This window comes from Salvelinus alpinus, chromosome 1 (genome assembly GCF_045679555.1).
Source record: "Salvelinus alpinus chromosome 1, SLU_Salpinus.1, whole genome shotgun sequence".
NCBI classification, from domain to species: Eukaryota; Metazoa; Chordata; class Actinopteri; order Salmoniformes; family Salmonidae; genus Salvelinus; species Salvelinus alpinus.
This window is the reverse complement of record NC_092086.1, coordinates 94,206,432-94,232,940: the sequence shown is the minus strand read 5'-3', so window position 1 is coordinate 94,232,940 and position 26,509 is coordinate 94,206,432. Positions and strand designations below refer to the sequence as shown.

At 42.7% G+C, this 26,509-nt stretch overlaps 1 protein-coding gene across 2 annotated transcripts in view; it reads left to right on the top strand.

The window, feature by feature from the left end:
• npas2 (neuronal PAS domain protein 2) overlaps nucleotides 1–26,509 on the top strand; it is an 81,867-nt gene that overhangs the window by 11,711 nt on the left and 43,647 nt on the right. The window contains exons 1-4 of one of the 2 annotated variants that reach the window (XM_071334545.1): nucleotides 16,161–16,749; nucleotides 21,383–21,587; nucleotides 24,763–24,819; nucleotides 26,278–26,432. In XM_071334545.1, the coding sequence (XP_071190646.1) occupies nucleotides 21,532–21,587; nucleotides 24,763–24,819; nucleotides 26,278–26,432 (268 nt within the window). In that variant the 5' untranslated portion in view covers nucleotides 16,161–16,749; nucleotides 21,383–21,531. Of the gene's footprint in view, nucleotides 1–16,160; nucleotides 16,750–21,382; nucleotides 21,588–24,762; nucleotides 24,820–26,277; nucleotides 26,433–26,509 lie in introns of those variants that run through there. The other variant, XM_071334544.1, reaches the window with a different exon arrangement.

Sequence of the window (26,509 nt, the reverse complement as noted above, 5' to 3'; positions counted from 1 at the left end):
GCATTCGGAAAGTATTCAGAGCCCTTGATTTTTTCCACATTTTGTTATGTTACAGCCTTATTCTAAACTGGATAAAAATATATTTTTTCCCCCTCATCAATCTACATACAATACCCCATAATAACAAAGAAAAAACAGGTTTTTAGGAATTTGTGCAACGGAAATATCACATTTACGTAACTTTTCAGACCCTTTACTCAGTACTTTGTTGAAGCACCTTTAGCAGCGATTACAGCCTCGAGTGTTCTTGGGTATGACGCTACGAGCTTGGAACACCTGTATTTGGGGAGTTTCTCCCATTCTCTGCAAATCCTCTCAAGCTCTGTCAGGTTGGATGGGGAGCGTCGCTGCACAGCTATGGCCACTCAAGGACATTCAGAGACTTGTCCCAAAGCCACTCCTGTGTTGTCTTGGCTGTGTGCTTAGGGTCGTTGTCCTTTTGGAAGGTGAACCTTTGCCCCAGTCTGAGGTCCTGAGCACTCTGGAGCAGGTTTTCATCAAGGATCTCTCTGTACTTTGCTCCGTTCATCTTTCCCTTGATCCTGACTACTCTCCCAGTCACTGCTGCTGAAAAACATCCCAACAGCATGATGCTGCCACCACCATGCTTCACCGTAGGGATGGTGCCAGGTTTCCTCCAGACGTGACACTTGGCATTCAGGGCAAAGAGTTCAATCTTGGTTTCATCAGAGCAGAGAATCTTGTTACTCATGGTCTGAGAGTCCTTCAGGTGCCTTTTGGCAAACTTGAAGCGGGCTGTCATGTGCCTTTTACTGAGGACTGGCTTCCGTCTGGCCTCTCTACCATAAAGGCCTGATTGGTGGTGTGCTGCAGAGATGGTTGTCCTTCTGGGAGGTTCTCCGATCTCCACAGAGGAACTCTGGAGCTCTGTCAGGGTAACCATCAGGTTCTTGGTCACCTCCATGACCAAGGCCCTTCGACCCCGATTGCTCAGCGGCCAGCTCTAGGAAGAGTCTTCCATTTAAGAATGATGGAGGCCACTGTGTTCTTGGGGACCTTCAATGCTGCAGAAATGTTTTGGTACCCTTCCCCAGATCTGTGTCTCGACACAATCCTGTCTCGGAGCTCTACGGACAATTCCTTCGACCTAATGGCTTTTGCTCTGACATGCACTGTCAACTGTGGGACCTTATATAGACAGGTGTGTGCCTTTCCAAATCATGTCCAATCAATTGAATTTACCACAGGTGGACTCCAAGTTGTAGAAGCATCTCAAGGATAATCAATGGAAACAGGATGCACCTGAGAGCAATTTCGCATCTCATAGCAAATGGTTTGAATACTTATCTAAATAAGGTATTTCTGTTTTTTCTGTTTAATTTTGCAACATTTCTAAAACCTGTTTTCGCTTTGTCATTATGGGGTATTGTGTGTAGATTGAGGAACATTTTTTATTTAATCCATTTTAGAATAAGGCTGTAACGTAACAAAATGTGGAAAAAGGGAAGGGGTCTGAATACTTTCCAAAGGGACTGTATGTCAGGTGCAGTATGTCATTAAGCAGAAAATCCTGGTGATCCTGTGTGCTGTAGTAGTACTGTAGCATTCCTTGGTGTACTTGGCGGCGGCTTCATTCGCCCAGTGGAACTATGTTGCACATGACCCTTGAGAGTATGTCTGGTATTCATGTCACCCTCTTTAACCTTCTTACTGTGACAGACGAAATGTTCAGCTCGGGTTATAACTGCCAGAACAGACGTCATTAGCCTCTCTGCTGATGTCGCTCATCTCTGGTCCACAGCACACTGTCTTTGTACTCACTAGCTACAGGCAGAGACCTACTAGGGCATGACAAGACACTTAATTGCTTTACCTTTTATGTTCCTTTCTTCCGGTTGTTCAAATATGATTAATGTTTTGTGTGTCAGCATCTCGCTTCAGAGAATCCATGGAAATGAGTTAGAGGAAATGGCATAACGTTTCTCACGGCATTGTTTTTCCCCATAGCACAGTAAGCTGTGGGGGGGTTACTGTAGGTAGATGACCTGGAATCCTCAAACATACTGTGATCAGTGCAGCTTGTTCATACGATCGTGGAAGTGTCCTCCCACATAATGAGTCTAGTTAACTTAGAGGTGAATTTACTTCAATCTGAGTGTTTTTTTATCCCTGACCGTGTGCAAGACAGGGATGCCTTCTGTATATCTGGGCTATTATTTTTTTCTGGAGTGTCTATTCTCATGTCTGGTTGTGATAATCCTGGCTGCTTAGGCTTTACCGGAGTCTCCCAAGGCAAAAGGTCACAGTCAAGGGTTGGGTGTGGCTACACTGGTGCTCTCGGAAGAAGACAGTTTGGTTTCACAATCTGAGTAGGCCCAGCCCTTCAGATCTTGTTCTCAGGGTGTTGGTTGTGTGTCTGTTACTGACGTAATCATTTGTTTGTGTTACGGAATACTACAATGTACAGACGGTCCGTGGATTGTCTGAGGCGCCACTCCCTGAACATTTAATAAATTAGCAAATGTCTAAGTCACTGTACAGTAGAGCAGTGCTTCCCAAATGTTTTCACTCATGCCACACCTGAAAGCCCCTACCTCTCTGCCAACCCCTTGTACCCCACAGTTTAGGAACCACTGCAGTAGAGTGTAGGTCTGACAACTCCCTGGTATGAACTAGAAAAAAGTATTTACACCTGTTCATACATTTTAATGGATCAGGATACTGTAAATGTAATTTTTACAGGTTATAAACTTTTACTCACGTGGGTTCAAATGTCAAAACTGTGCAAATTCTGTGTACACATGTCAAGAGTGAGACATGTATATGTCTGACTGGTTATCTTAAGCAGTTTCTGGTGAAAGCATTGGCATTCCCAGACCAGACTCGAGGGAGGATTAGGAGATGTGCTAAACTCTTACACAATGAGGAAAATGAGGTAGCAATTGACAGGAATAGGATGATATTTTTCATGGGTAGTTTGCTTTCACTCTCAAAGCTGTTCCAGTGTGCTTTGCTTCCAACTGTATCAGCTGCATCTCTTAAATGTATGTGGTTTATTATAATGATGGTGACGATGATGATACTTTGTCAGCCTAAAGTATCTCTTCAGGGTATTGTAACATAATCAGTGCCTTTCTGCAGCCAATAATTGAATTAAAGATGTAACCTCCTCTCAGAGCTTGTGTGCACAAAGTGTGAGCTGCATGGTCCTTCCACCCGTGCCCTAGAATCATGACCTACATATCTGCTCACACACCGCTTTAGGTAATTGTCATCATGTAGGCCGCAAAGATCATGTCTTTTGCTCCTGAGCAGGACGGTATAAGAGGCCTGTTCAATCATAGGACTGATGATTTATTTATTTTGTGGTGTATGCTTAGCAGTTTGTTAAACTGTAATAAATGTCTGAAATCTATGTAGTGTAATAGTGAAGAAGTATTTAATAAAAAATAAAAACATCTTTACCAAGCTACATAAATAATAATATTTTGTTTTTAAGTTGAGTGTTATTCAAACGGTCACTTTTTAAATACATGCAAAAAAGCAGAGTCCATTGAATGTTGGTATAAATTATTTAACTCATGTTTATTCCCCTGGTAGTTTTAAAGTAATTGATAAGTTGCAAAGACATTTGCTTTAGGCCCAGTTCATAATGAAACCCTTTGATTAATTGATTTACCTGATGTTCATTTATAAATTATAACATTTGTACAGGTACTCTATTAGCTCGCTCTCTGAATTATTGTTGAATCTGAACATGTCTTAATTGATTGAACCAGATTAGTACAATCAAGCATCTCAGAATAAGGCATTCCTTAGAGCTATCTGAATTATATAGGGCGGCAGGTAGCTTAGCTGTTAAGAGCGTTGGGCCAGTAACTGAAAGGCCGCTGGTTTGATTCCCCCGAGCCGGCTAGGTGAAATGTCTGTCGATGTGCCCTTGAGCAAGGCTCTTAATTGCTCCTGTAAGTCACTCTGGATAAGAGTGTCTACTAAAATCTATGGTTTTGCTGTTACCAATGGATTATTTATGAATATTCACCTTTGGATGTATATTTTTGCCACGTAATGATTGTTCATTTCTTGGTCAATGACTATATTCATGTCACTCATCATTTTGAAGATAACAAATACATTGATTGCATGCTTTGTAGGCTGCTTGTTTACTTATTGTAAGGTCCATTAGTGTCAAATGCAGTTTAAGCTTAAGCAAACCATCCAGTTACTTTCTGTTAAGCTGCATGATAAGATCAGATATCCTCAGTTTATCTTGATGTGGAATATGTAAACATACTGAGCATACTCAGTTCATGCATGCATGGCATGAAATTCATTCTGAGGTACAGTCTGGATTTGATTTGTGATTTTTAGACCTGTAAGCTGCTCTCCACTCACATGATACCTGCTGCCTCAAGGCTTCCAAAGGTGTCTCATTTGGAAACATTGTCTACACAATAGATTTCAGACGGTCATAAGGACAGGATGACCTTTTGCCAGATGAGATGGGACATGGGGCGTTTCATTTTGCAAAGAAAGAAAAGCTATGTTAAACAATGTTAAGCCTTGTGAACGTCAATTACATTAAATATTTATCAACAATTTACTCTTAGTTTTGCCAACAATGATGATGAGGCTACATTTAAAAGGTTTAGGTTAGGATTGCATCAGACTTTAGAAAGCCAGTCCTCAGTAGAAAGCCAGTCCTCAGTAGAAAGCCAGTCCTCAGTAGAAAGCCAGTCCTCAGTAGAAAGCCAGTCCTCAGTAGAAACCCAGTCCTCTGTAGAAACCCAGTCCTCAGTAGAAAGCCAGTCCTCTGTAGAAAGCCAGTCCTCTGTAGAAAGCCAGTCCTCTGTAGAAAGCCAGTCCTCTGTAGAAAGCCAGTCCTCTGTAGAAAGCCAGTCCTCTGTAGAAAGCCAGTCCTCTGTAGAAAGCCAGGCCTCAGTCTTGTGGAAACAAGGCCATTCTGAGACTAACTTCCAATAATTTTGTACCTATGGTAGGACTCTGCTTTGAGTCAGTGAGTTGAGGGGAAGAACTGCGTTGGCTGATGGAAAAGAGAGGACCGCATGCGTTTCCACCACACAATGTTTCCATGGGAACACAGAGAGAACCGAAGTACCACAGCCTGATACATTTTATTTTATTTAACTTTTATTTTGGCAGGGATCATGCAGATGAGCCCAGTAATTAATGACAGTCAGTGCTTCAAATGACGACTGTGATGACATCACGACACCAGCATCACAGATGCCTGCTAGAGGCAGTTTGGCTCAACATCTCATTGATTGCAATGTTAAAAGACACTCTCTTTTTTCTAAGATCTGAGGGTAACAGCTGGGCTTTAGGTACAGCTGTGACACACGCTGCAGTCCCTCAATTTATTACGTAGAAGGGGACCATTTATGAACACTGAGTGTCATCCCATTATCCAATTGCCTGACCTACATAACAGAGGAACTAATCTCTACGTAGGCGGATGGTGAATAATGCAGTAAAATGTGGGTGATCTTTATGAATCATGAATGCCTCAGACTTGTTGGCCGCTGGCATAGGACAGTTATTTCAGTGTGATACAGCATCATCGTCCTGGAATCAGTTCACTCTGGGATCATCATGCAACATGGGTACATTTTTGACAAGCATGAGTGAATGTTTTTTTAGGTTTTACTCTGATAACCTTATTTCAATCAAAACTATGGTCAATATACACTACATGGCCAAAAGGATGTGGACACCCCTTCAAATTAGTGAATTTGGCTATTTCAGCTACACCCGTTACTGACAGGTGTATAAAATCGAGCACACAGCCATGCAATCTCCATAAACAAACATTAGCAGTAGAATGTCCTGTACTGAAGAGCTCAGTGACTTTAAACATGGCATCATCATAGGATGCCACCTTTCAAACACGTCAGGTCGCTCTGGATGGGAGTCTGTTAGATGACTGAATGTAATGTAAATGCTGGACGGCTTCACTGCAAGTAGATTCTATGTTTTAATATTCAATAAAAATAAAATAAATAAAAAAATTGTTCACCATGTGCTATGCCACATGTCAGCTGGAGTGGTGTAAAGCTCGCCGCCGTTGGACTCTGGAGCAGTAGAAACGTGTTCTCTGGAGCGATGAATCACGCTTTACCATCTGGCAGTCCGACGGACCAATCTGGGTTTGGTGGATGCAAGGAGAATGCTACTTGCCCGAATGCATAGTGCCAACTGTAAAGTTTGGTGGAGGAGGAATAATGGTCTGGAGCTGTTTTTCATGGTTCGGGCTAGGCCCCTTAGTTCCAGTGAAGGGACATGTTAACACTACAGCATACAGTGACATTCTAAACGATTCTGTGCTTTCAACTTTGTGGAAACAGTTTGTGGAAGGACCTTTCCTGTTTCAGCATGACAATGCCCCTGTGCACAAAGCGAGGTCCATACAGAAATGGTTTGTCGAGGTTGGTGTGGAAGAACTTGAGAAGAACTGCACAGAGCCCTGACCTAAACCCCATCGAGTACCTTTGGGATCAATTGGAATGCTGACTGTGAGGCCTAATCGCCCAACATCAGTGCCCCTACCTCACTAATGCTCTTGTGGCTGAATGGAAGCAAGTCCCCACAGCAATGTTCCAACATCTAGTGTTAAGCATTCCCAGAAGAGTGGAGACTGTTATAGTAGCAAAATGGGGGACCAAGTCAATATTCATGATTTTTGGAATGAGATGTTCGAGCAGATGTCCACATACTTTTGGTTATGTAGTGTTTTTGAATAATGCTGATTTAAAAACTGGCCCCGTCAACTCCTATACGGGCACATTTTTATATCTAATAAAATATATATCATTACAATGATGGCATTATGGTTCATTGAAAGAGCAATCATTTTCCTAATCTAATGGACAACTATAATTCTAAGAGCCAGCTTAACATTATCACAATTGCTTGCAAAATAGCAAGGGTAAAGTCAGCAATATTATTTGCCATATGAGTAAATTAGTCTGTTTATACTGTATACAGATGAATGAAACCACATGCACAACAACTTTTTAAAGGGTACTGTAATTAATGAAACATACTTGCAATTAACCATATTCCCTTGATATTAATTAAGCATGGGACTCTGAAAATAGTTATATTTCTTTAATTATGCCTTTGAGCAGCGTTGTTTTCACAGACCTGTAAGAACAGTGGTTAATGAGTCAACTGTCAGTCATTTTTTTCACTACTCAGAGATTATATGGAAAGCAATTGCTGTAGCCGGTAACACAAATGCTCTTCACAGCCTGGAAGCCTCTGATTTAATTGAGCTGTCATTTGTGTTTTCCGTGTGATAAAAAAGTGTCTAATAGTTAAATTCAAAACAGGTCACCTTAATTATAGGCTCCTACATTGTTTAATTAGTTTGAGACTTTCCTCATCTCCTCTAATACAATAGACCCACATGTAAATGTTCATTTATCATTCATCATGAGCTAGGCCTAGTGTAGTTTACGGCTTTAATGAAAGAACATTAGTCTGATAATAAAGCAAATGAATAGACAGAGGGAGAGAATTGTAGGTTGTTCATAACTGTAGCCTTGCTTATTATGGTCTATGACGCAAGTGTTTAGATGCAAGTGCGATACATATACAGTATGTAAGGTGTACTAGGTTCTAAAAGTAAGGGCAAAATTCCTCATTTCAGGTTAGGATTGTGTCTTGAACTAGACAAATAGGGGGTGGTGTGTCTCTGTGTCTCTGACTGAATGATTGTTGAAGGGAAATCAGGCATCTAAAACCTGCCAGAATTTCTGCATAAACTTGCATTACGAGATTAAGAGTTATTATTGTGTTATTAATATATTACTACTGCAATAGGCAAAAGTTTATAAAATATAATTAAATAGAATAAAACAGAAAATTATCTCATGATTATTTAGATACACAGGACATGGCAATGGAGACAAAACGAAAGAGCTGATTGTGGACTTCAGGAAACAGCAGAGAGAACACGCTCATATGCACATCGACGGGACCGCAGTGGAGAAGGTGGAAAGCTTCAAGTTCCTCGGCGTACACATCACTGACAATCTGAAATGGTCCACCCACACAGACAGTGTGGTGAAGAAGGCGCAACAGCGCCTCTTCAACCTCAGGAGGCTGAAGAAATTCGGCTTGGCCCCTAAGACCCTCACAAACTTTTACAGATGCACAATTGAGAACATCCTGTAGGGCTGTATCACCGCCTGGTACGGCAACTGCACCTCCCACAACCGCAGGGCTCTCCAGAGGCCCAACGCATCACCGGGGGCACACTGCCTGTCCTCACAGCACCCAATGTCACAGGAAGGCCAAAAAGAAAATCAAGGACATCAACCACCCGTACCACAGCCTGTTCACCCCGCTATCATCCAGAAGGCGAGGTCAGTACAGGTGCATCAAAGCTGGGACCGACACTGAAAAACAGCTTCTATCTCAAGGCCATCAGACTGTTAAATAGCCACCACTAGCCGGCTACCACCCGCTTACTCAACCCTGCACCTTAGAGGCTGCTGCCCTATACACATAGACATGGAATCACTGGTCACTTTAATGATGGAACACTAGTCACTTTTATAATCTTTGCATACTGCTTTACTCATCTAATATGTATTTACTGTATTCTATTCTACAGTATTTTAGTCAATGCCACTTCGACATTGCTCGTTCTAATATTTATATAATTCTGAATTCCATTCCTTTACTTTTAGATTTGTGTGACTTGTTAAATACTACTGCATTGTTGGAGCTAGGAACACAAGCATTTCGCTACACCCGCACTAACATCTGCTAAATATGTGTATGTGACCAATAAAATGTGATTTGATTACAGAAGAGAGAGCATGTCTTGCCATCAGTGAGTGAAGAAGTGACTCCCCTGGTGTGAATGTGCATACTAAGTACTAAGGGACTTTTGAATCGGATTTTGCTCTGATTTTGCTCTATCGGTTTGACTATTGCTGGCATTGAAAACCAAGCCTTGTATTATCCAGCTTGTGCTTCACAGTATTTCCAAAGGTCTCAAAAGGAAAGAAACAGTCCTGTTTTGTATCCAGTATGAGTTCGTAGACAGGTCTTGGAGCTGAAGCCTGTATAGAAAGAACATATTTCCACCCCTGAGACTTTAGCTGCAGACATCTGACATTTTTGTACAGGAAGCTTATGGCTGTAATTAGTTATTCATTTACTGACAAGTTTAAAGTTGAAACGTGCATGTGTGTCCTGATGTTCAATTTCTCAGACAAACAACGTAATAAGGTTTTATTGCAGCCAGTTAGGTAGTTACGGCTGTTATGTCTTGGGAAGCCTTCTCATTCATATGATTCTCTTTTCATGAGGAGGTTGTCGAAAGCTGTGTGTTGTGGACTAAATGTCATCTGGACCCCGGCAACAAATGGAAATTGTAAGTTGTCTAGTTTAAAAAATAAATATAAAATACAGATGAGTGATTCAAATTATTTTGACGCAACAGAAAATAACTGTGGAACAGGTCTATGGGAACAGACTTAACCTAGGACAGAAAGGTGGTTTAATGAATTTGAATATCATTGTTAAATTGAGAGTGTATGTGATACAGTGCTTAGACTGTGTGTGACTCGGTTGTGATTGGCATGAGTAGTCCTTCCATCTGTCATGTCCCTCACAGGTGGCTGCATGTGTGTAATATATCACTACATACAGTGGGGAGAACAAGTATTTGATACACTGCCGATTTTGCAGGTTTTCCTACTTACAAAGCATGTAGAGGTCTGTAATCTTTATCATAGGTACACTTCAACTGTGAGAGACGGAATCTAAAACAAAAATCCAGAAAATCACATTGTATGATTTTTAAGTAATTCATTTGCATTTTATTGCATGACATAAGTATTTGATACATCAGAAAAGCAGAACTTAATATTTGGTACAGAAACCTTTGTTTGCAATTACAAAGATCATACGTTTCCTGTAGTTATTGACCAGGTTTGCACACACTGCAGCAGGGATTTTGGCCCACTCCTCCATACATACCTTCTCCAGATCCTTCAGGTTTCGGGGCTGTCGCTGGGCAATACGGACGTTCAGCTCCCTCCAAAGATTTTCTATTGGGTTCAGGTCTGGAGACTGGCTAGGCCACTCCAGGACCTTGAGATGCTTCTTACGGAGCCACTCCTTAGTTGCCCTGGCTGTGTGTTTCGGGTCGTTGTCATGCTGGAAGATCCAGCCACGACCCATCTTCAATGCTCTTACTGAGGGAAGGAGGTTTTTGGCCAAGATCTCGCAATACATGGCCCCATCCATCCTCCCCTCAATACGGTGCAGTCGTCCTGTCCCCTTTGCAGAAAAGCATCCCCAAAGAATTATGTTTCCACCTCCATGCTTCACGGTTGGGAGGGTGTTCTTGGGGTTGTACTCAACCTTCTTCTTCCTCCAAACACGGCGAGTGGAGTTTAGACCAAAAAGCTCTATTTTTGTCTCATCAGACCACATGACCTTCTCCCATTCCTCCTCTGGATCATCCAGATGGTCATTGGCAAACTTCAGACGGGCCTGGACATGCGCTGGCTTGAGCAGGGGGACCTTGCGTGCACTGCAGGATTTCAATCCATGACGGCGTAGTGTGTTACTAATGGTTTTCTTTGAGACTGTGGTCCCAGCTCTCTTCAGGTCATTGACCAGGTCCTGCCGTGTAGTTCTGGGCTGATCCCTCACCTTCCTTATGATCATTGATGCCCCACGAGGTGAGATCTTGCATGGAGCCCCAAACCGAGGGTGGTTGACCGTCATCTTCAACTTCTTCCATTTTCTAATAATTGCGCCAACAGTTGTTGCCTTCTCACCAAGCTGCTTGCCTATTGTCCTGTAGCCCATCCCAGCCTTGTGCAGGTCTACAATTTTATCCCTGATGTCCTTACACAGCTCTCTGGTCTTGGCCATTGTGGAGAGATTGGAGTCTCTTTGATTGAGTGTGTGTACAGGTGTCTTTTATACAGGTAACAAGTTCAAACAGGTGCAGTTAATACAGGTAATGAGTGGAGAACAGGAGGGCTTCTAAAAGAAAAACGAACAGGTCTGTGAGAGCCGGAATTCTTACTGGTTGGTAGGTGATCAAATACTTATGTCACGCAATAAAATGCAAAGTAATTACTTAAAAATCATACAATGTGATTTTCTGGATTTTTGTTTTAGATTCCGTCTCTCACAGTTGATGTGTACCTATGATAAAAATGACAGACCTCTACATGCTTTGTAAGTAGGAAAACCTGCAAAATCGGCAGTGTATCAAATACTTGTTCTCCCCACTGTATATGTGTACAGTAGCCTGCGTTTTGATATTCATAAAGCATTGAGTAACATGTGTTTGTTAATAGATAAGAGCAGCTTCCAAACACATTTATTGATATATCAATATTTCCAGTGTAGCGGAAGTGAACAAGCGAGGCTAGTGGTGAAGGGACATTTCATGCACAGGGTATTCATGGAACTGGACACTGACCTTACTGAATAATGTTTTTGTTAAAAAAATACAGGAGAGTATGTAGAATCTGAATCTGTGGGTCGCCATATGTGCACTGTAAATGTGGGTTCGTGTGTGGTTGTGACAGTTTATCAGATCTTGGGCTATTTCACATAACTGGGTTGTGTATATACAGTATCTCAACGGAGAAAGCATCCGAGCGAACAAAACAGCGCCCCTCTGTCTCTGTATGTGTAGGCCATCTATCTGATGCGGTCTGGTCATAAAGAGTATGACGTTGTTGCTGCTAGTAGCATTGAATGGAAGAGATGCCAGTGAGCATTTGGTCTCCCTTGATTAAAAAAAGTATAAAATAATAGCCAATCATCATTGAGCTAAACTGAGTGAGCTCAACTCCACACCACAAACAAGTGTCAAGGGAAGCCAGTTTGGATTTGGCCGGAACCCGGAACCCAGCATCTCTCCTCTGGACCATACCCCTCCCAGTCCACAAGGTACTGAAGGCCCCTCGCCCGACGTATGGAACGAACGGAGTACGCCGGGGCCCCCTCGATGTCCAGAGGGGGCGGAGGAACCTCCCGCACCTCAGACTCCTGGAGCGGGCCAGCCACCACCGGCCTGAGGAGAGACACATGGAACGAGGGGTTAATGCGGTAATCGGGGGGAAGCTGTAACCTGTAACAAACCTCGTTCACTCTCCTCAGGACTTTAAATGGCCCCACAACCGCGGACCCAGCTTCCAACAGGGCAGGCGGAGGGGCAGGTTTCGGGTCGAGAGCCAGAACCGGTCCCCCGGTGCGAACACCGGGGCCTCACTGCGGTGACGGTCTGCGTCAACATTCTGGCGCAGCACAGCGCGCTGAAGGTGGACATGGGCGGCGTCCCATGTTTCCTCCGCGCGCCGGAACCAGTCGTCCACCGCAGGAGCCTTGGTATGACTCTGATGCCAAGGAGCCAGAACCGGCTGATACCCCAATACACACTGGAAGGGAGAGAGATTAGTGGAGGAGTGGCGGAGCGAGTTCTGGGCCATCTCTGCCCAGGCCACGAACGCTGCCCACTCCCCCGGCCGGTCCTGGCAATAAGACCTCAGAAACCTACCCACATCCTGGTTAACTCTCTCCACCTGCCCGTTACTCTCGGGGTGAAAACCTGAGGTAAGGCTGACCGAGTACCCCAGACGTTCCATGAACGCCCTCTAGATCCTCGACGTGAACTGGGGACCCCGATCAGACACTATATCCTCAGGCACCCCGTAGTGCCGGAAGACGTGTGTAAACAGGGCATCCGCAGTCTGTAGGGCCGTAGGGAGACCGGGCAAAGGGAGGAGACGACAGGACTTAGAAAAACGATCCACAACGACGAGGAAGATTGGTCAGGAAATCTACCGACAGGTGCGACCACGGCTGTTGTGGAATGGGTAAGGGTTGTAACTTACCTCTGGGCAGGTGCCTAGGAGCCTTACACTGGGCGCACACCGAGCAGGAGGAAACCCTCACATCCTTAGCCAAAGTGGGCCACCAGTACTTCCCACTAAGACAGCGCACCGTCCGACCGATCCCAGGATGACCAGAGGAGGGTGACGTGTGGGCCCAATAGATCAGCCGGTCGTGGACAGCAGACGGAACGTACAGACGCCCAGCTGGACACTGGAGGGGAGCGGGCTCTGCACGTAACGCCCGCTCAATGTCCGCGTCCAGCTCCCACAGTACCGGCGCCATCAGGCAAGAGGCGGGGAGTATGGGAGTAGGATCCATGGGCCTCTCCTCTGTGTCATACAGCCGGGACAACGCGTCTGCCTTAACGTTCTGGGAGCCTGGTCTGTAGGAAAGGGTAAACACAAAACGGTTGAAAAACATGGCCCACCTTGCCTGGCGAGGGTTCAGTCTCCTCGCCACCCGGATGTACTCCAGATTGCGGTGGTCAGTCCAGATGAGAAAAGGGTGTCTAGCCCCCTCAAGCCAATGTCTCCACGCCTTCAAGGCCTTGACGACCGCAAACAGCTCCCGGTCCCCCACATAGTTTCGCTCCGCCGGGCTGAGCTTCTTCGAGAAGAAGGCACAGGGGCGGAGCTTCGGTGGCGTACCCGAGCACTGAGAGAGCACAGCTCCTATCCCAGCCTTGGACGCGTCCACTTCCACTATGAACGCCAAAGAGGGATCCGGTTGGGCCAACACGGGAGCCGAGGTAAACAGAGCCCTCAGGTGACTAAAAACCCTGTCCGCCACAGCTGACCACTGCAAGCGCACCGGGGCCCCCCTTCAGCAGTGAGTTAATGGGAGCTGCTACCTGACCAAAACCCCGGATAAACCTCCGGTAGTAGTTGGCAAACCTTAAGAACCGCTGCACCTCCTTTACCGTGGTGGGAGTCGGCCAATTATGCACGACTGCAATGATGTCACTCTCCATCTCCACCCCTGTAGTGGAAATACGATACCCTAGGAAGGAGACGGACAGTTGGAAGAACAGGTATTTCTCAGCCTTGACGTAAAGGTCATGCTCCAACAGGCGACCAAATACTCTGCGCACCAGGGACATATGCTCAGCGCGTGTAGCGGAGTATATCAAAATGTCATCAATATACACCACTACACCCTGCCCGTGCAGGTCCCTGAAAATCTTGTCTACAAAGGCTTGGAAGACTGATGGCGCCTTCATCAACCTGTACGGCATGACGAGGTACTCATAGTGCCCAGAGGTGGTACTGAAAGCCGTCTTCCACTCGTCTCCCTCTCGGATACGCACCAGGTTGTAAGCGCTCCTGAGATCTAATTTGGTGAAGAAGCGCGCCCCGTGCATTGACTCTATCGCTGTGGCTATGAGCGGTAGCGGGTAACTATACCTCAGTGATCTGATTCAGACCTAGTCAATACACGGGCGCAGACCCCCCTCCTTCTTCTTCACAAAAAAATTAACTTGAAGCGGGTGAAGTGGAGGACCAAATGTACCCCTGACGCAGGGATTCAGAGACATATGTTTCCATAGCCTCTGTCTCTGCCTGTGAGAGGGGATACACGTGACTCCTGGGAAGTGCAGCTTCTACCAGGAGATCTATCGCACAATCGCCCCATCGATGAGGTGGTAATTGAGTCGCCTTCTTTTTGGAGAAGGCGAGAGCCAAATCGGCATATTCAGGGGGAATGCGTACGGTGGAAACCTGGTCTGGACTCTCCACCGTAGTAGCACCAACGGAAACCCCTAAACACCTACCTGAGCACTCTCGCGACCACCCCGTGAGAGCCCTCTGTGGCCAAGAAACAGTGGGTTATTGACAAGCTAACCAGGGTAGGCCCAGCACGACGGGAAACGCAGGAGAGTCAATAAGGAAGAGACTCATTCTCTCCGTATGACCCCCCTGCGTCACCATGCCCAAAGGCGCGGTGACCTCCCTAATCAACCCTGACCCTAATGGTCGACTATCTAAGGCATGAATGGGGAAGGGCACATCCACGGGAACAATGGAGATCCCTAAACTATAGGCTAAAGCTCTATCAATAAAATTCCCAGCCGCGCCTGAATCGACGAGCGCCTTATGCTGGGAATGCGGGGACAACTCAGGGAAGTGACAGACACAATGGAAAATGAAAAATGGATCAGCGATGGCTAGAAGGTCGGTGACGTCTACCGCCAAACACCGCCCGAACAAGGAGAGGGACCGACTTCGGCAGAAGTCGTGACAATATGTAGCTAGATGTAGAAGCCTTATGTTAACTATCTAACGTTGCCCATGAAAGAAAGTTAGGTTAGCGAGCAAGCATTTTAGCCAGGTAGCCCAGGACAACAAAAATATAAAAGTGTACTGTATGACAGAGTCATAGACCATTTCATCAACATGAAAGAGAGGAGGATGGCATTGGCGTTTCTCTACAAGTAGGGTGAGTCAACATGTACGAACACACATACACACATACACACACACACACAAATCAGAACCATGGACAGCAACATCATACTGTATTTAGCTTACGTTGATTGGACTAAATTGTTTTTCCTATGTTTTAGTTGTCATTGTATTAGACTAAGCATATGTTATTTGATGTTGAAATGTTGAAGTTGAAATGGTGCTGGAATAGTGGCGGCAGCTCCTGTTTTCTTTGCAACTTGCAGTAACTCTCTGTGGTTCTAAATCAATAGTTGTTTAGTAGTCAGAACATTTCAGAAACATGTACTTTCTTGACCATGCTGTAGGTCATGTAACTCTTTGTTACATGCAATATGCTTTGTGGACTTCACCGGACAGTGGTTGCTCTCCGGTTTTGTGATGAAACAAAGATGTGGATTTGTTCTGCCACTGGGTCTTCTTATTGTCTCGGCCTTAGGCCTTTATATCACGGTGGCAAGGCATGTGCACTAATAGGCTATAGAGCAAACAATGCAATTATGACATGTTGTAATATGGCTTTTTTTCTGTCTTGTAGCTCTACTGCAGTTAGGGCAAGATATTTTATTAGAATAGGCCTAAGAATTGTGAAAATTATTTCCCCTTGTACAGTATGTTGGCCTACTGCAAAAGGTAAAATGTCATTCATCTTCATCTCAGAACTTTTCAGGATCAAATTGTAATTACAATATTTGATAGACAACCTAACCTGATTTGTCACCATGTCATGAATTGCCAGCCTACAGGCTACATGAAACAGGTAACACGAAGGTGAGGCCTCGATTGTATACGTCATTAGCAACATTACTATAAACGTTATTACAGTGATCGGGAGCCAAACCCATTGACAGCAAACCTCGAACCTATCAGAGATACTACATGTCCCGCTCTCTACCCCATGATGTTGGCTACGTTTCATGGAATAAACTCGGCACGGAAATTAATACAGACGTTCGAATTCAGAATAATGTGACCTAAATGCCGTTCAAGTGTTAGTATTATCCGAACTATTATTTTTCTCACTATGTATACTCCTAGTCGTGTGTTGTACAGCCGGTTGCTAATGATGTCCTTAGCTAAGTATTGAGCTACCGACTGACCTACTTTCCCTGTTCGCAGCGGCTCAGTCCTGTTTACAAGGGACTGCCAACGGAGGTTGAGTGTTAGAGGAAAACAGACAGAGCATAGACCTGAAAACGATTACTCCCGATATCTTGTACAGTGTATGTACCGAATAGGGATTGTTTCATGAATCGGATTTCGAATAATACTTAGGCAGCGTATGTATGCAATAATTTATGGTCTTTTCGCGATGCGTTTGTGGTGAGTCAAGCTTAGGATAGCTTACTTGGCTCAGTGAATTGCCCAGTAGGCTATGTGGGAAAATGAGTACCGACAAAAGTAAAGTATGGCTCTTTATGTCAACTAAAGTCTTGTTTTCAAGGTATGTAAAATGTTTATGTCCTTTGCATTTTTTGTCACTAGTCTTGTGAAAATGAAAACGTTTACCGGTTGGTTTTGCATCCATTTTGGATGAATAGATCTGTAGGCTACTGCTTCTGACGGTGTCAAAATACAAATAAAGTAGGCTAACTATTATCAATGTTAATTTATATGCATTATATGTCGTTTTCATAGAGAATTGTTATATGTCCTTTGTGTATTCCCCAACGTAGTTATTCATTTTCTTAAAAGGCTCCATGACAGTTCAGCTCACGGGTAGCCTATAGATTTACAAGTAGAGTGTGTCCTTGCAAGTGTAAGAGTTGTCTGTTTTGAGAAACATCGTTTTAAAACCATGTTTACGTTGATTAGAACATAGTGCTTTTGGCACTTGCATGGTAACTGATTGGTTGAGGAGGCTTAGTGCCTTGTCAAATCATGTCTGGTCAATTAATCAAGTGAGGGATCTTGAAATTATTTAAATGATGTATTTTGGGAACTTCCAGTAAGGCTTTTAGCAAGCTCTGGATCTAGCTCAATGCCTTGGTCAGTGACTTGTCATCTGAGGAGTCTGTAAAATTAATGTACCTATAATTGCTGTACAATACTTCATGTAAATGTTGCATTTGCAAATATTTCTATTTTGATTAATTTTCACATCATGATTTCAAAGGTTTGACATCTGTCATTTGACATTTCCATATAATAATTTGGCTTCTTCTGTCAGCAACCTGAGTAGATGGGTAGCTAAGTAGGCCTAGTTTATGAAACCATATGAATTCATTATCTGCCAATGTAATTTCCCCCCAGTTTAGTCATGGGACATTATTATTTCTTCACCTCAGTGGATGTTGGTTGGAGAAGGTCAGTGAATGCGTGAGATGTCCCTCCCATTGTTTGGCTTAGGGAGCCAATGGAGGTGAATCTCTCTGATGTTGTTTCCTTTTCACTCAAGACAGGGTTTAGTTAGTTGACTAGTTTAATCATGGAGAAGCACATTGATCCAGGAAGTAAAGTCAAAGAGGAATTCTCTTTCCAGATTGATGGTTGTCACTAGTTAGTACAGTCACAAAGTCAGAGGCTATATTGTAAAAATAAATGAATACAAAAATGAGCTTTTTTGGTATTGATTTAAGATTTAAAGTTAGGCTTAGGCATAAGGTTAGCAGTGTGGTTAAGGTTAGGGTTTGGGTTAGGGTTAGGTTTAAAGAAAATAAATTGTAGAAATACTATGCAGGGTTTAGCCATAATGATGACTTTGTAGCTGTGGTAACTATTGACGACCCAGATTGATTGGCGGTATTGGTTTGTAAAGGCTAAGTGAATAAGTACTCTATGATAAGAAATGATCGTGAGCCAGAAAAAAACCCTGGGCAAATTATGTTGTGTTTAAAAAGAACATTTGGCACCCTATAGGCTAGTTCTACGTTTATCACAAATCATGACCAAGTTGACGTGTTTTTACATTTCAAATTACACTAATTCATGATTTAAATATTACAGTAAAAGTGTTACAAGAATCCTCCTTAGTTGACGAGTAAATTATGGCTTTGAATCTATTATTCATGAGGCCACGTAGGCTTGTCCAAAAACAAAGCTGAAGACAAGTAGAAAATATGAGCCTAATATAATTTAGACCGGGGTAATGTAGATTGGGGAAAACACTGGCATTACATATCACAGAAACATCACATTATGATTGGTTTGTGTTGAGAGTCAAGCACAATCAAATCACCCCCTCGACCCTTAAAGTATATCATCAGCCTGAAACACTTCATGTCATATGTGTTTAGTCTCACATTCTCTTTTCCTTTTTTCACCGTATGTGTCACTGACACTTCAGCCTAGATTTAATAACCTTATGCCATCTTTGGCTACCTCTCACCTCTCATGGAATTACATCCTTGATGAAGACTTAAATAAGTCACTTTTTTTAATGAAAGGGTTCAGATCTATGACCAGCAGCTCCCGCCCAAACCATTCTCAGCAGTGAAATCTTGACAGGTTTAAGAGTTAAAAGATTGTAAGATTAAAGATGGCTGCTTCAATATAAATTATAACTCTCTGAATACCATTGAATGTGTGTGTGTCTGTGTGAAGGTGAACCATTGACAGTGTGAATATGCTATTGCGTGGCTTTTCATTAAAGGGAAACGTCACAAGTGGAAACACTTATCTTTCTCCATCTTTTTACTACGAAACATAGAAACGCACCATTTTCACATGTTGATGTTGGGGTGGTGCTGGAGACGATGAATATGAAGTTGAAATACGGAGTTATTGATTCATTCTTTGACACGGGTATGAGGTAAAGTCGAGACTTGATTGGAAAAACCCCTCAACAACAAAAGGGAAGATTAAATTTGAAGTAGGTATCAATTGTGCCTAAAATATAATCTTTGAGTTAAGCGAACCCTCTGAGTAATGAAGGGAGCCATAGTAAAGATTTATTGTGCATAATCTTATTGGGCATGGTGACAAGCAGCAGGCACCATCAAGAAACCATTTTCATGTCAATGTCATAAATACCATAAAGTGTTTTGGTTAATTTGTTGAGCTTTGAAATGTATTATGAGAAAAAAAAAAATGGTTTTTTTGGCTCATAATTTTATCACAGTTTACAACTCTTATTGGATTTTCCTTTCAGTTTTCCTCGCCTGAGCGCATGGATTTCATTTAGATGAAGAGAGCTATGTGAAATGTAATATCCATGTTGGCCCCTTCTCAGGCCGCTTCTGTATGTCAGTCAGTGAACGTATGGAATAAGAACTGGGTCTCGGCCCAATGGAAATGGGCACAGAGTCACCATTCTCAGACATACTGAACCGCAATGAACGGAAAATGGCCACCAACTGTCATAATTGCACAGACAATATACAGTATATATATATATATTTTAAACATTTCCAGCCCACAGACCTCTATTCTTTTAATTGGAGTAAAGGAAAGAATGATGTGTTGTTCCCCCACTCAAGATTATTGGAAAGATTTTTGCATGGAATACTATCTTGGTGTAAGAGTGGATGCATTTGATCTTGGTTCATTGGTTTCATTTAATTTGATCAAAAAGGTTGGTGCCTGCTGTAGTTTACTACATCTGAAAGTGGAAGATGGAAAAGGTTTTAAAGAAGGGAAAGGGGGATACCTAGTCAGTTGCATAACTGAATGCATTCAACAGAAATGTGCCTTCCGCATTTAACGCAACCCTGTCTTAATCAACATCCATGTCATCAGCACCTGGGGAGCAGGTGTTGTTGGGGGGTTAACTGCCTCAAGGGAAGAACAGCAGATTTTCCCACCTTGCCAGCTCAAGGATTTGAACCAGTAACCTCTAAATTACTAGCCCAATGCTCTTAACCTCTAGGCTATGATTCAGACACTGCAGACCTGAAGCTAAGATGAAAGGGGTTCAATCATGGGGCTTAATAGTACATGGCTAATGAACTCTTTCATCTGACCTCAACATGTCAATCACATTCCTCTCGTTTGAACACATGGTTAATAGTTCCTCCTCGGTTGTATTTGATTTGATGGCTTCTGATTTACTTTTCTATTAGGGTTACATTTGCAAATGGACAAAGGCTGTTTGAATTCCCAGAGGTGTTTGCTCAAGTTTTTCTTTGTATTTCATGATGGGTTGAATGAGGTAACTCTTCCATTCTCTTTGTTAACAAAAGAGGTGTCTCTGCCTCTGGGATTTTTCTAGGTCAGTAGAGCTCCTCCCGCACGTAATGCTGCGTCCTCCGTGTTGAATTGCTGTATCCAGGTGGTAATTTATGTTTACCACACTTCCTTTTAATACATGCTGTTCACTGTTGGAAATCATGGCTAATGAATCACAATGAATAATTGTTTTTTTCTGGTAATGTGTTCAATCACTGATATTATATTCACTGAGATATGCACAGGATCTGGGTTGATAAATAATAGTTCTCCTTGAGGTAGTCTGTTGTATTTTACAATAAACATAATACTTTTGTATGCATTTATTGTTGTTTTTCATAAGCATAGCTGCTGATCTGTTGCACCCTCTACAACCACTGTGATTACTTTTTATTATTATTTGACCCTGTTGGTCATCTATGAACGTTTGAACATCTTGGCCATGTACTGTTATAATCTCCACCCGGCACAGCCAGAAAAGGACTGGCCACCCCTCAGAGCCTGGTTCCTCTCTAGGTTTCGTCCTAGGTTCCTGCCTTTCTAGGGAGTTTTTCCTAGCCACCGTGCTTCTACATCTGCATTGCTTGCTGTTTGGAGTTTTAGGCTGGGTTTCTGTATAGCACTTTGTGACATCGGCTGATGTAAAAAGGGCTTTATAAAGAAATTTGATTGATTTAGCTCCAATGAAAGCTCAAAAGGAAGCATTAAAAAGCACACCTGTTCAGAAAATAATTGGAAATAGGATGACTTTCAAGTAGGTTTGGGGACTTGCTTGGGTGTGAATAAGAAAATACTGAGGGGCAGTACTGTTGCTGGGCATAATACAGCTATGATACTTGAATTAAACTACTGCAGATTAATTAAGATACAGTAATTATCGGATGTATGTGTAATTGACATAGATATGCCATAACTACAGTAGACTTCCCCCCTTAATTGAAGCCCACCTTCTGTCTTATTATCCTCCACAGGTTTTTGTATTTCTGTGGCGGACTCCAGGAGGAGGAGGTGGGCAGCAGCAGCAGGTGATCACTAGATTTTTCCTGGGAGTTTCAGTGCAGCTAGCGCGAATGGGATACATCAGACTTCAGATAGGGCCTGGCTGGGAGAGGGAGTAAGTATGGACAACCTTTCCGACTTTGGGTCCCTATGTCCGTCTAACCGGAGGGAATGGGAGTGAGTATCTAGGCTACTTTTATTGTATTTGTTGTGTTTTCTGTCACTGCTAAATACATGTGTTTGTATGGAGAAATACACTATATATACAAAAGTATGTGGACACCCCTTCAAATGAGTGGATTCGGCTATTTCAGCCATACCCGTAAACAAACATTGGAGTCATGCAATCTCCATAGACAAACATTGACAGTAGAATGGCCTTACTGAAGAGCTCAGTGACTTTCAATGTGGCACCGTCATAGGATGCCACCTTTCCAACAAGTCATGTTGTCAAGTTTCTGCCCTGCTAGAGCTGCCCCGGTCATCTGTAAATGCTGTTATTGTGAAGTGGAAACCTCTAGAAACAACAACAGACGCGAAGTACTAGGCCACACGAGCTCACAGAATTGGACCGCCAAATTTTGAAGCGCGTAGCACGTAAAAATCATCTGTCCTTCGTTGCAACACTCACTACCGAGTTTCAAACTGCCTCTGGAAGCAACGTCAGCACAATAACTGTTCATCGGGAGCTTCGTGAAATGGGTTTCCATGACCTAGCAGCCGCACATAGGCCTAAGATCACCATGTGCAATGCCAAGCGTCGGCTGGAGTGGTGTAAAGCTCGCCGCCATTGGACTCTGGAGCAATGGAAACACATTCTCTGGGGTGATGAATCATGCTTCACCATTTGGCAGTCCGAAGGACAAATTTGTGTTTGGCAGGTGCCAGCAGAACGCTACTTGCCCCAATGCATTGTGCCAACTGTAAAGTTTGGTGGAGGAGGAATAATGGTCTGGGGCTGTTTTTCATGATTCGTGCTATGCCCCTTAGTTCCAGTGAAGGGAAATCTTAACACTACAGCATACAATGACATTCTTAACGATTCTGTGCTTCCAACTTTGTGGCACAGTTTGGGGAAGGCCCTTTCCTGTTTCAGCAATCCCCCCGTGCACAATGTGAGGTCCATACAGAAATGGTTTGTCGAGATCAGTGTGGAAGAACTTGACTGGCCTGCACAGAGCCCTGACTACAACCCCATTGAACACCTTTTGGAGGAATTGGAACGCCAACTGCGAGCCAGGCCTAATCGCCCAACATCAGTGCCCAACCTCACTAATGCTCTTGTGGCTGAATGGAAGTAAGTCCCCACAGCAATGTTCCAACATCTAGTGGAAAGCCTTCCCAGAAGATTGGAGAGTGTTATATCAGCAAAGGGGGTACCAACTCTATATTAATGCACATGATTTTGGAATTAGATATTTGGCAAGCAGGTGTCCACATACATTTGGTAATGTAGTGTATGACTTACCGAGGTACCCTACATTCTAACAATATACAGTGCCTTAAGAAAGACTTTTTCTACATTTTGTGTTCCAGCCTGAATTTAAAATGTATTAAATTGAGATTGTCACCGGCCTACACACAATACCACATAAAGTAAAAGTGGAATTGTCTTTGTAGAAATGTTTACAAATTAATTAAAAATTAAAAATTTGAAAAGTCTTGAGTCAATAATTATTCAACCCCTTTGTTATGGCGAGCCTAATTTAAGTTCAGGAGTAAACATGTCATAATAATAAGTTGCATTGACTCAATCTGTGTGCAATAATAAAAACAGCTTCTATCTCAAGGCCATCAGACTGTTAAACAGCCACCACTAACATTGAGTGGCTGCTGCCAACATACTGACTCAACTCCAGCTCACTTTAATAATGGAAATTGATGGAAATTGATCAAAAACATCTGCTATCCATGTGTATGTGATAAATAAAATTTGATTTGATTTGTTTAACAATTTTTAAATGACTACCTCATCTGTACCCCACACATACAATTAATTACCTGTAAGGTCCCTCAATCGAGCAGTGAATTTCAAATACAGATTCAACCACAAAGACCAATGAGGTTTTCCAATGCCTAGCAAAGAAGAAATAAAAAAGCAGACATTGAATATCCCTTTGAACATGGTGCAGTTATTAATTACACTTTGGATGATGTATCAATACACCCATTCACTACAAAAATACAGGCGTCTTTCCTAACTCAGTTGCCGGAGAGGAAGGAAACCGCTCAGGGATTTCACCATGAGGCTAACGGTGACCTTAAAATAGTTACAGAGTTTAATGGCTGTGATAGGGGAAAACTGAGGATGGTAGTTACTTCACAATACTAACCTAAATGAAAGAGTGAAAAGAAGGAAGCATGTACAGAATAAAAATATTCCAAAACATGAATCCTGTTTGCAATAAGGCACTAAAGTAAAACTGCAAAAAATGTGGCAAATAAATTAACTTTATCACTGAGTACCACTCTTCATACAGTATTTTCATCATGTTATGGGTATGCTTGTCATCTGCAAGGACTTGGGAGTTTTTTTAGGATAAACTGGGAGACAAATTCACCTTTCAGCAGGAAAATAACCTAAAACACATGGCCAAATATACACTGGAATTGCGTACCAAGACGATATTGAATGTTCCTGAGTGTTACAGTTACAGTTTTGACTTAAATAGTCGTGAAAATCTATTGCAAGACATGAAAATGTCTAACAATGATCAACAACCAACTTGACAGAGCTTGAAGAATTTTCAAAATAATAATATTGTACAATCCAGTTGTGCAAAGCTCTTAGAGACTTACCCAGAAAGAACTACATTTGTAATCGCTGCTAAAGGTGATTCTAACATGTATTGACTCTGGTGTGTGAATAGTTATGTAAATTAGATATTTATGGTTACATTTTCAATAAAGTAGCAAAAATGTCGAAAACATGTTTTCACTTTGTCATTACAAGGTATTGTGTGTAGATGGGTGATTATTTTTTTTAAATTATATTTTATCCATTCTGAATTCAGGCTGTAACACAACAAAATGTGGATTAAGTCAAGGGGTATAAATACTTTCTGACTGCACTGTGTGCAGGGATATACTTGGTCGACTACTGTACTATGTGAACACCCTAGAATAAAGCATCTGGGCACAAGTCCGTTTCTTTAGGACCATAGTTGGAGACTGCTGTTGTATAAGATTACATTTTGAAGAATGGTTTCCATTCCAAGGGTGTCTATCTCTGTTCATAATGTTGTATGGGAGAGGGGGATTTGTATCTGCTTTGTATCTATCTGTTGATGACTTTGGTGTTAATTCAGAGAAACAGCATTCCAACTGGTTTCCCCCTCCCCTCTCCCTCTAGCACCAGCAGCTGTGTGGACGATTTGATGGATGAAGATGAGAAAGACAGGGCAAAAAGGTATTCCACCAGTGTGTGTGTGTGTAATGGTTGTGTGTGTGTGTGTGTGTCCTATGAGAGACAGAAGGTTGAGTGTAAGGACGAGAGATGAGGCAGACGGAGAAGTTCCCTACTTCAGCTTGTATGTGTTAATGAAAGGTCCTCTTGGCATGGCCCTACTTTGACATTCCATCTGTGAAGGTGTTTGCTTTCCTGATGTGAAGACTCTTCACACTTTCAGCTCTATAAACCTCAACACCTTCAGCACAAAGACAAGTGTTTCTGTGCCTAGACAGTTTACAAAATGTCATAGGAAGCTGTTAAATATAGTCAACAAGGTCAAGCCATTTTTTGCTTTTCAGTAATGATGCATACAAGCGTGACTGAAAGTAGACTTTTAAATCATTAGTCACTGTATCAGTTTTCTGGTGGGTTCAGCTGGGGTCAGATTCATCGAAGGTTTGTGTGGGGAGAATGGCAGCAAAAACTACAAGCACAAAAAAAGATGTTTGTTTGTTTTAATGGTAGATTTTGTACATGCTATGCTGTTGATATCAGAGTGTTTTCCATTAAAAAATAAGTCCATATGGGATGAATCTTCAGAATCATTTGCTTGTGATATCAGAAGGGATATTGTTGGGTTTCACTAGACTATCATCCTTCTCTAAGCATCCTGCAAGCTGTGAGCTGTTTTATGGTGGCTGAGGAATGAGTGAATTGTGATGGTGGTTATTTATTTGCAGCTGTCACTTCTTAGCTTGAGTGTGTTTCATAAATAAGAAGCTGTATGTAGAATCGTTGAGCTCGTAACTTCCACTGCATCTTTTGCGCATTAGCTACTGTCCTCAAATGCACTTCTTTATAAATAATGTATAAAGTGTATATGTTCAAAGTTTTAAATTACAATGAGTGTACAAAACATTAGGAATACTTGCTCTTTCCATGATGGACTGACCAGGTGAATCCAGGTGAAAGCTATGATCCCTTATTGATGTCACCTGTTTAATCCACTTAAGTCAGTGTAGATTTTTATTTTATTTAACCTTTATTTAACTAGGCAAGTCATAGATGAAGATGATGAGACAGGTTAAACAAGGATTTTTATGCTTTGAGACATGGATTGTGTATGTGCCATTCAGAGGGTGAAATGGGCAAGACAAAATATTTAAGTGCCTTTGAACGGGGTATGGTAGTAGGTGCCAGGCCCACCGGTTTGAGTGTGTCAAGAACTGCAACGCTGCTGGGTTTTTCACGCTCAACAGTTCCCCTTGTGTATCAAGAATGATCCACCACCAAAGGACATCCAGCCAACTTGGCTCCCTGTGGAATGCTTTCGACACCTTGCCCGATGAATTTAGGCTGTTCTGAGGGCAAAAGGGGCTGCAACTCAATAGTAGGAAGGTGTTCCTAATGTTTTGTACACTCAGTGTAAAGGGTGAGAAATGTAATCCTGTACATTTATCATGTTTTCTATTAAAGGGCATCTCGTAACAAATCGGAAAAGAAAAGAAGAGACCAATTCAATGTGCTCATCAAGGAGCTGTGCACCATGCTGCAAGGCCAAGGTCATCCGCGCAAGATGGACAAGTCCACCATACTGCAGAGAACGATCAACTTCCTGCAGACACAGAAAGGTAGGAATGTGTAATGTAGTCGGCTGCGTCATTCATCACATTGACGTTGGCCACCTGCTGACCTGTGTGTGTGTAGC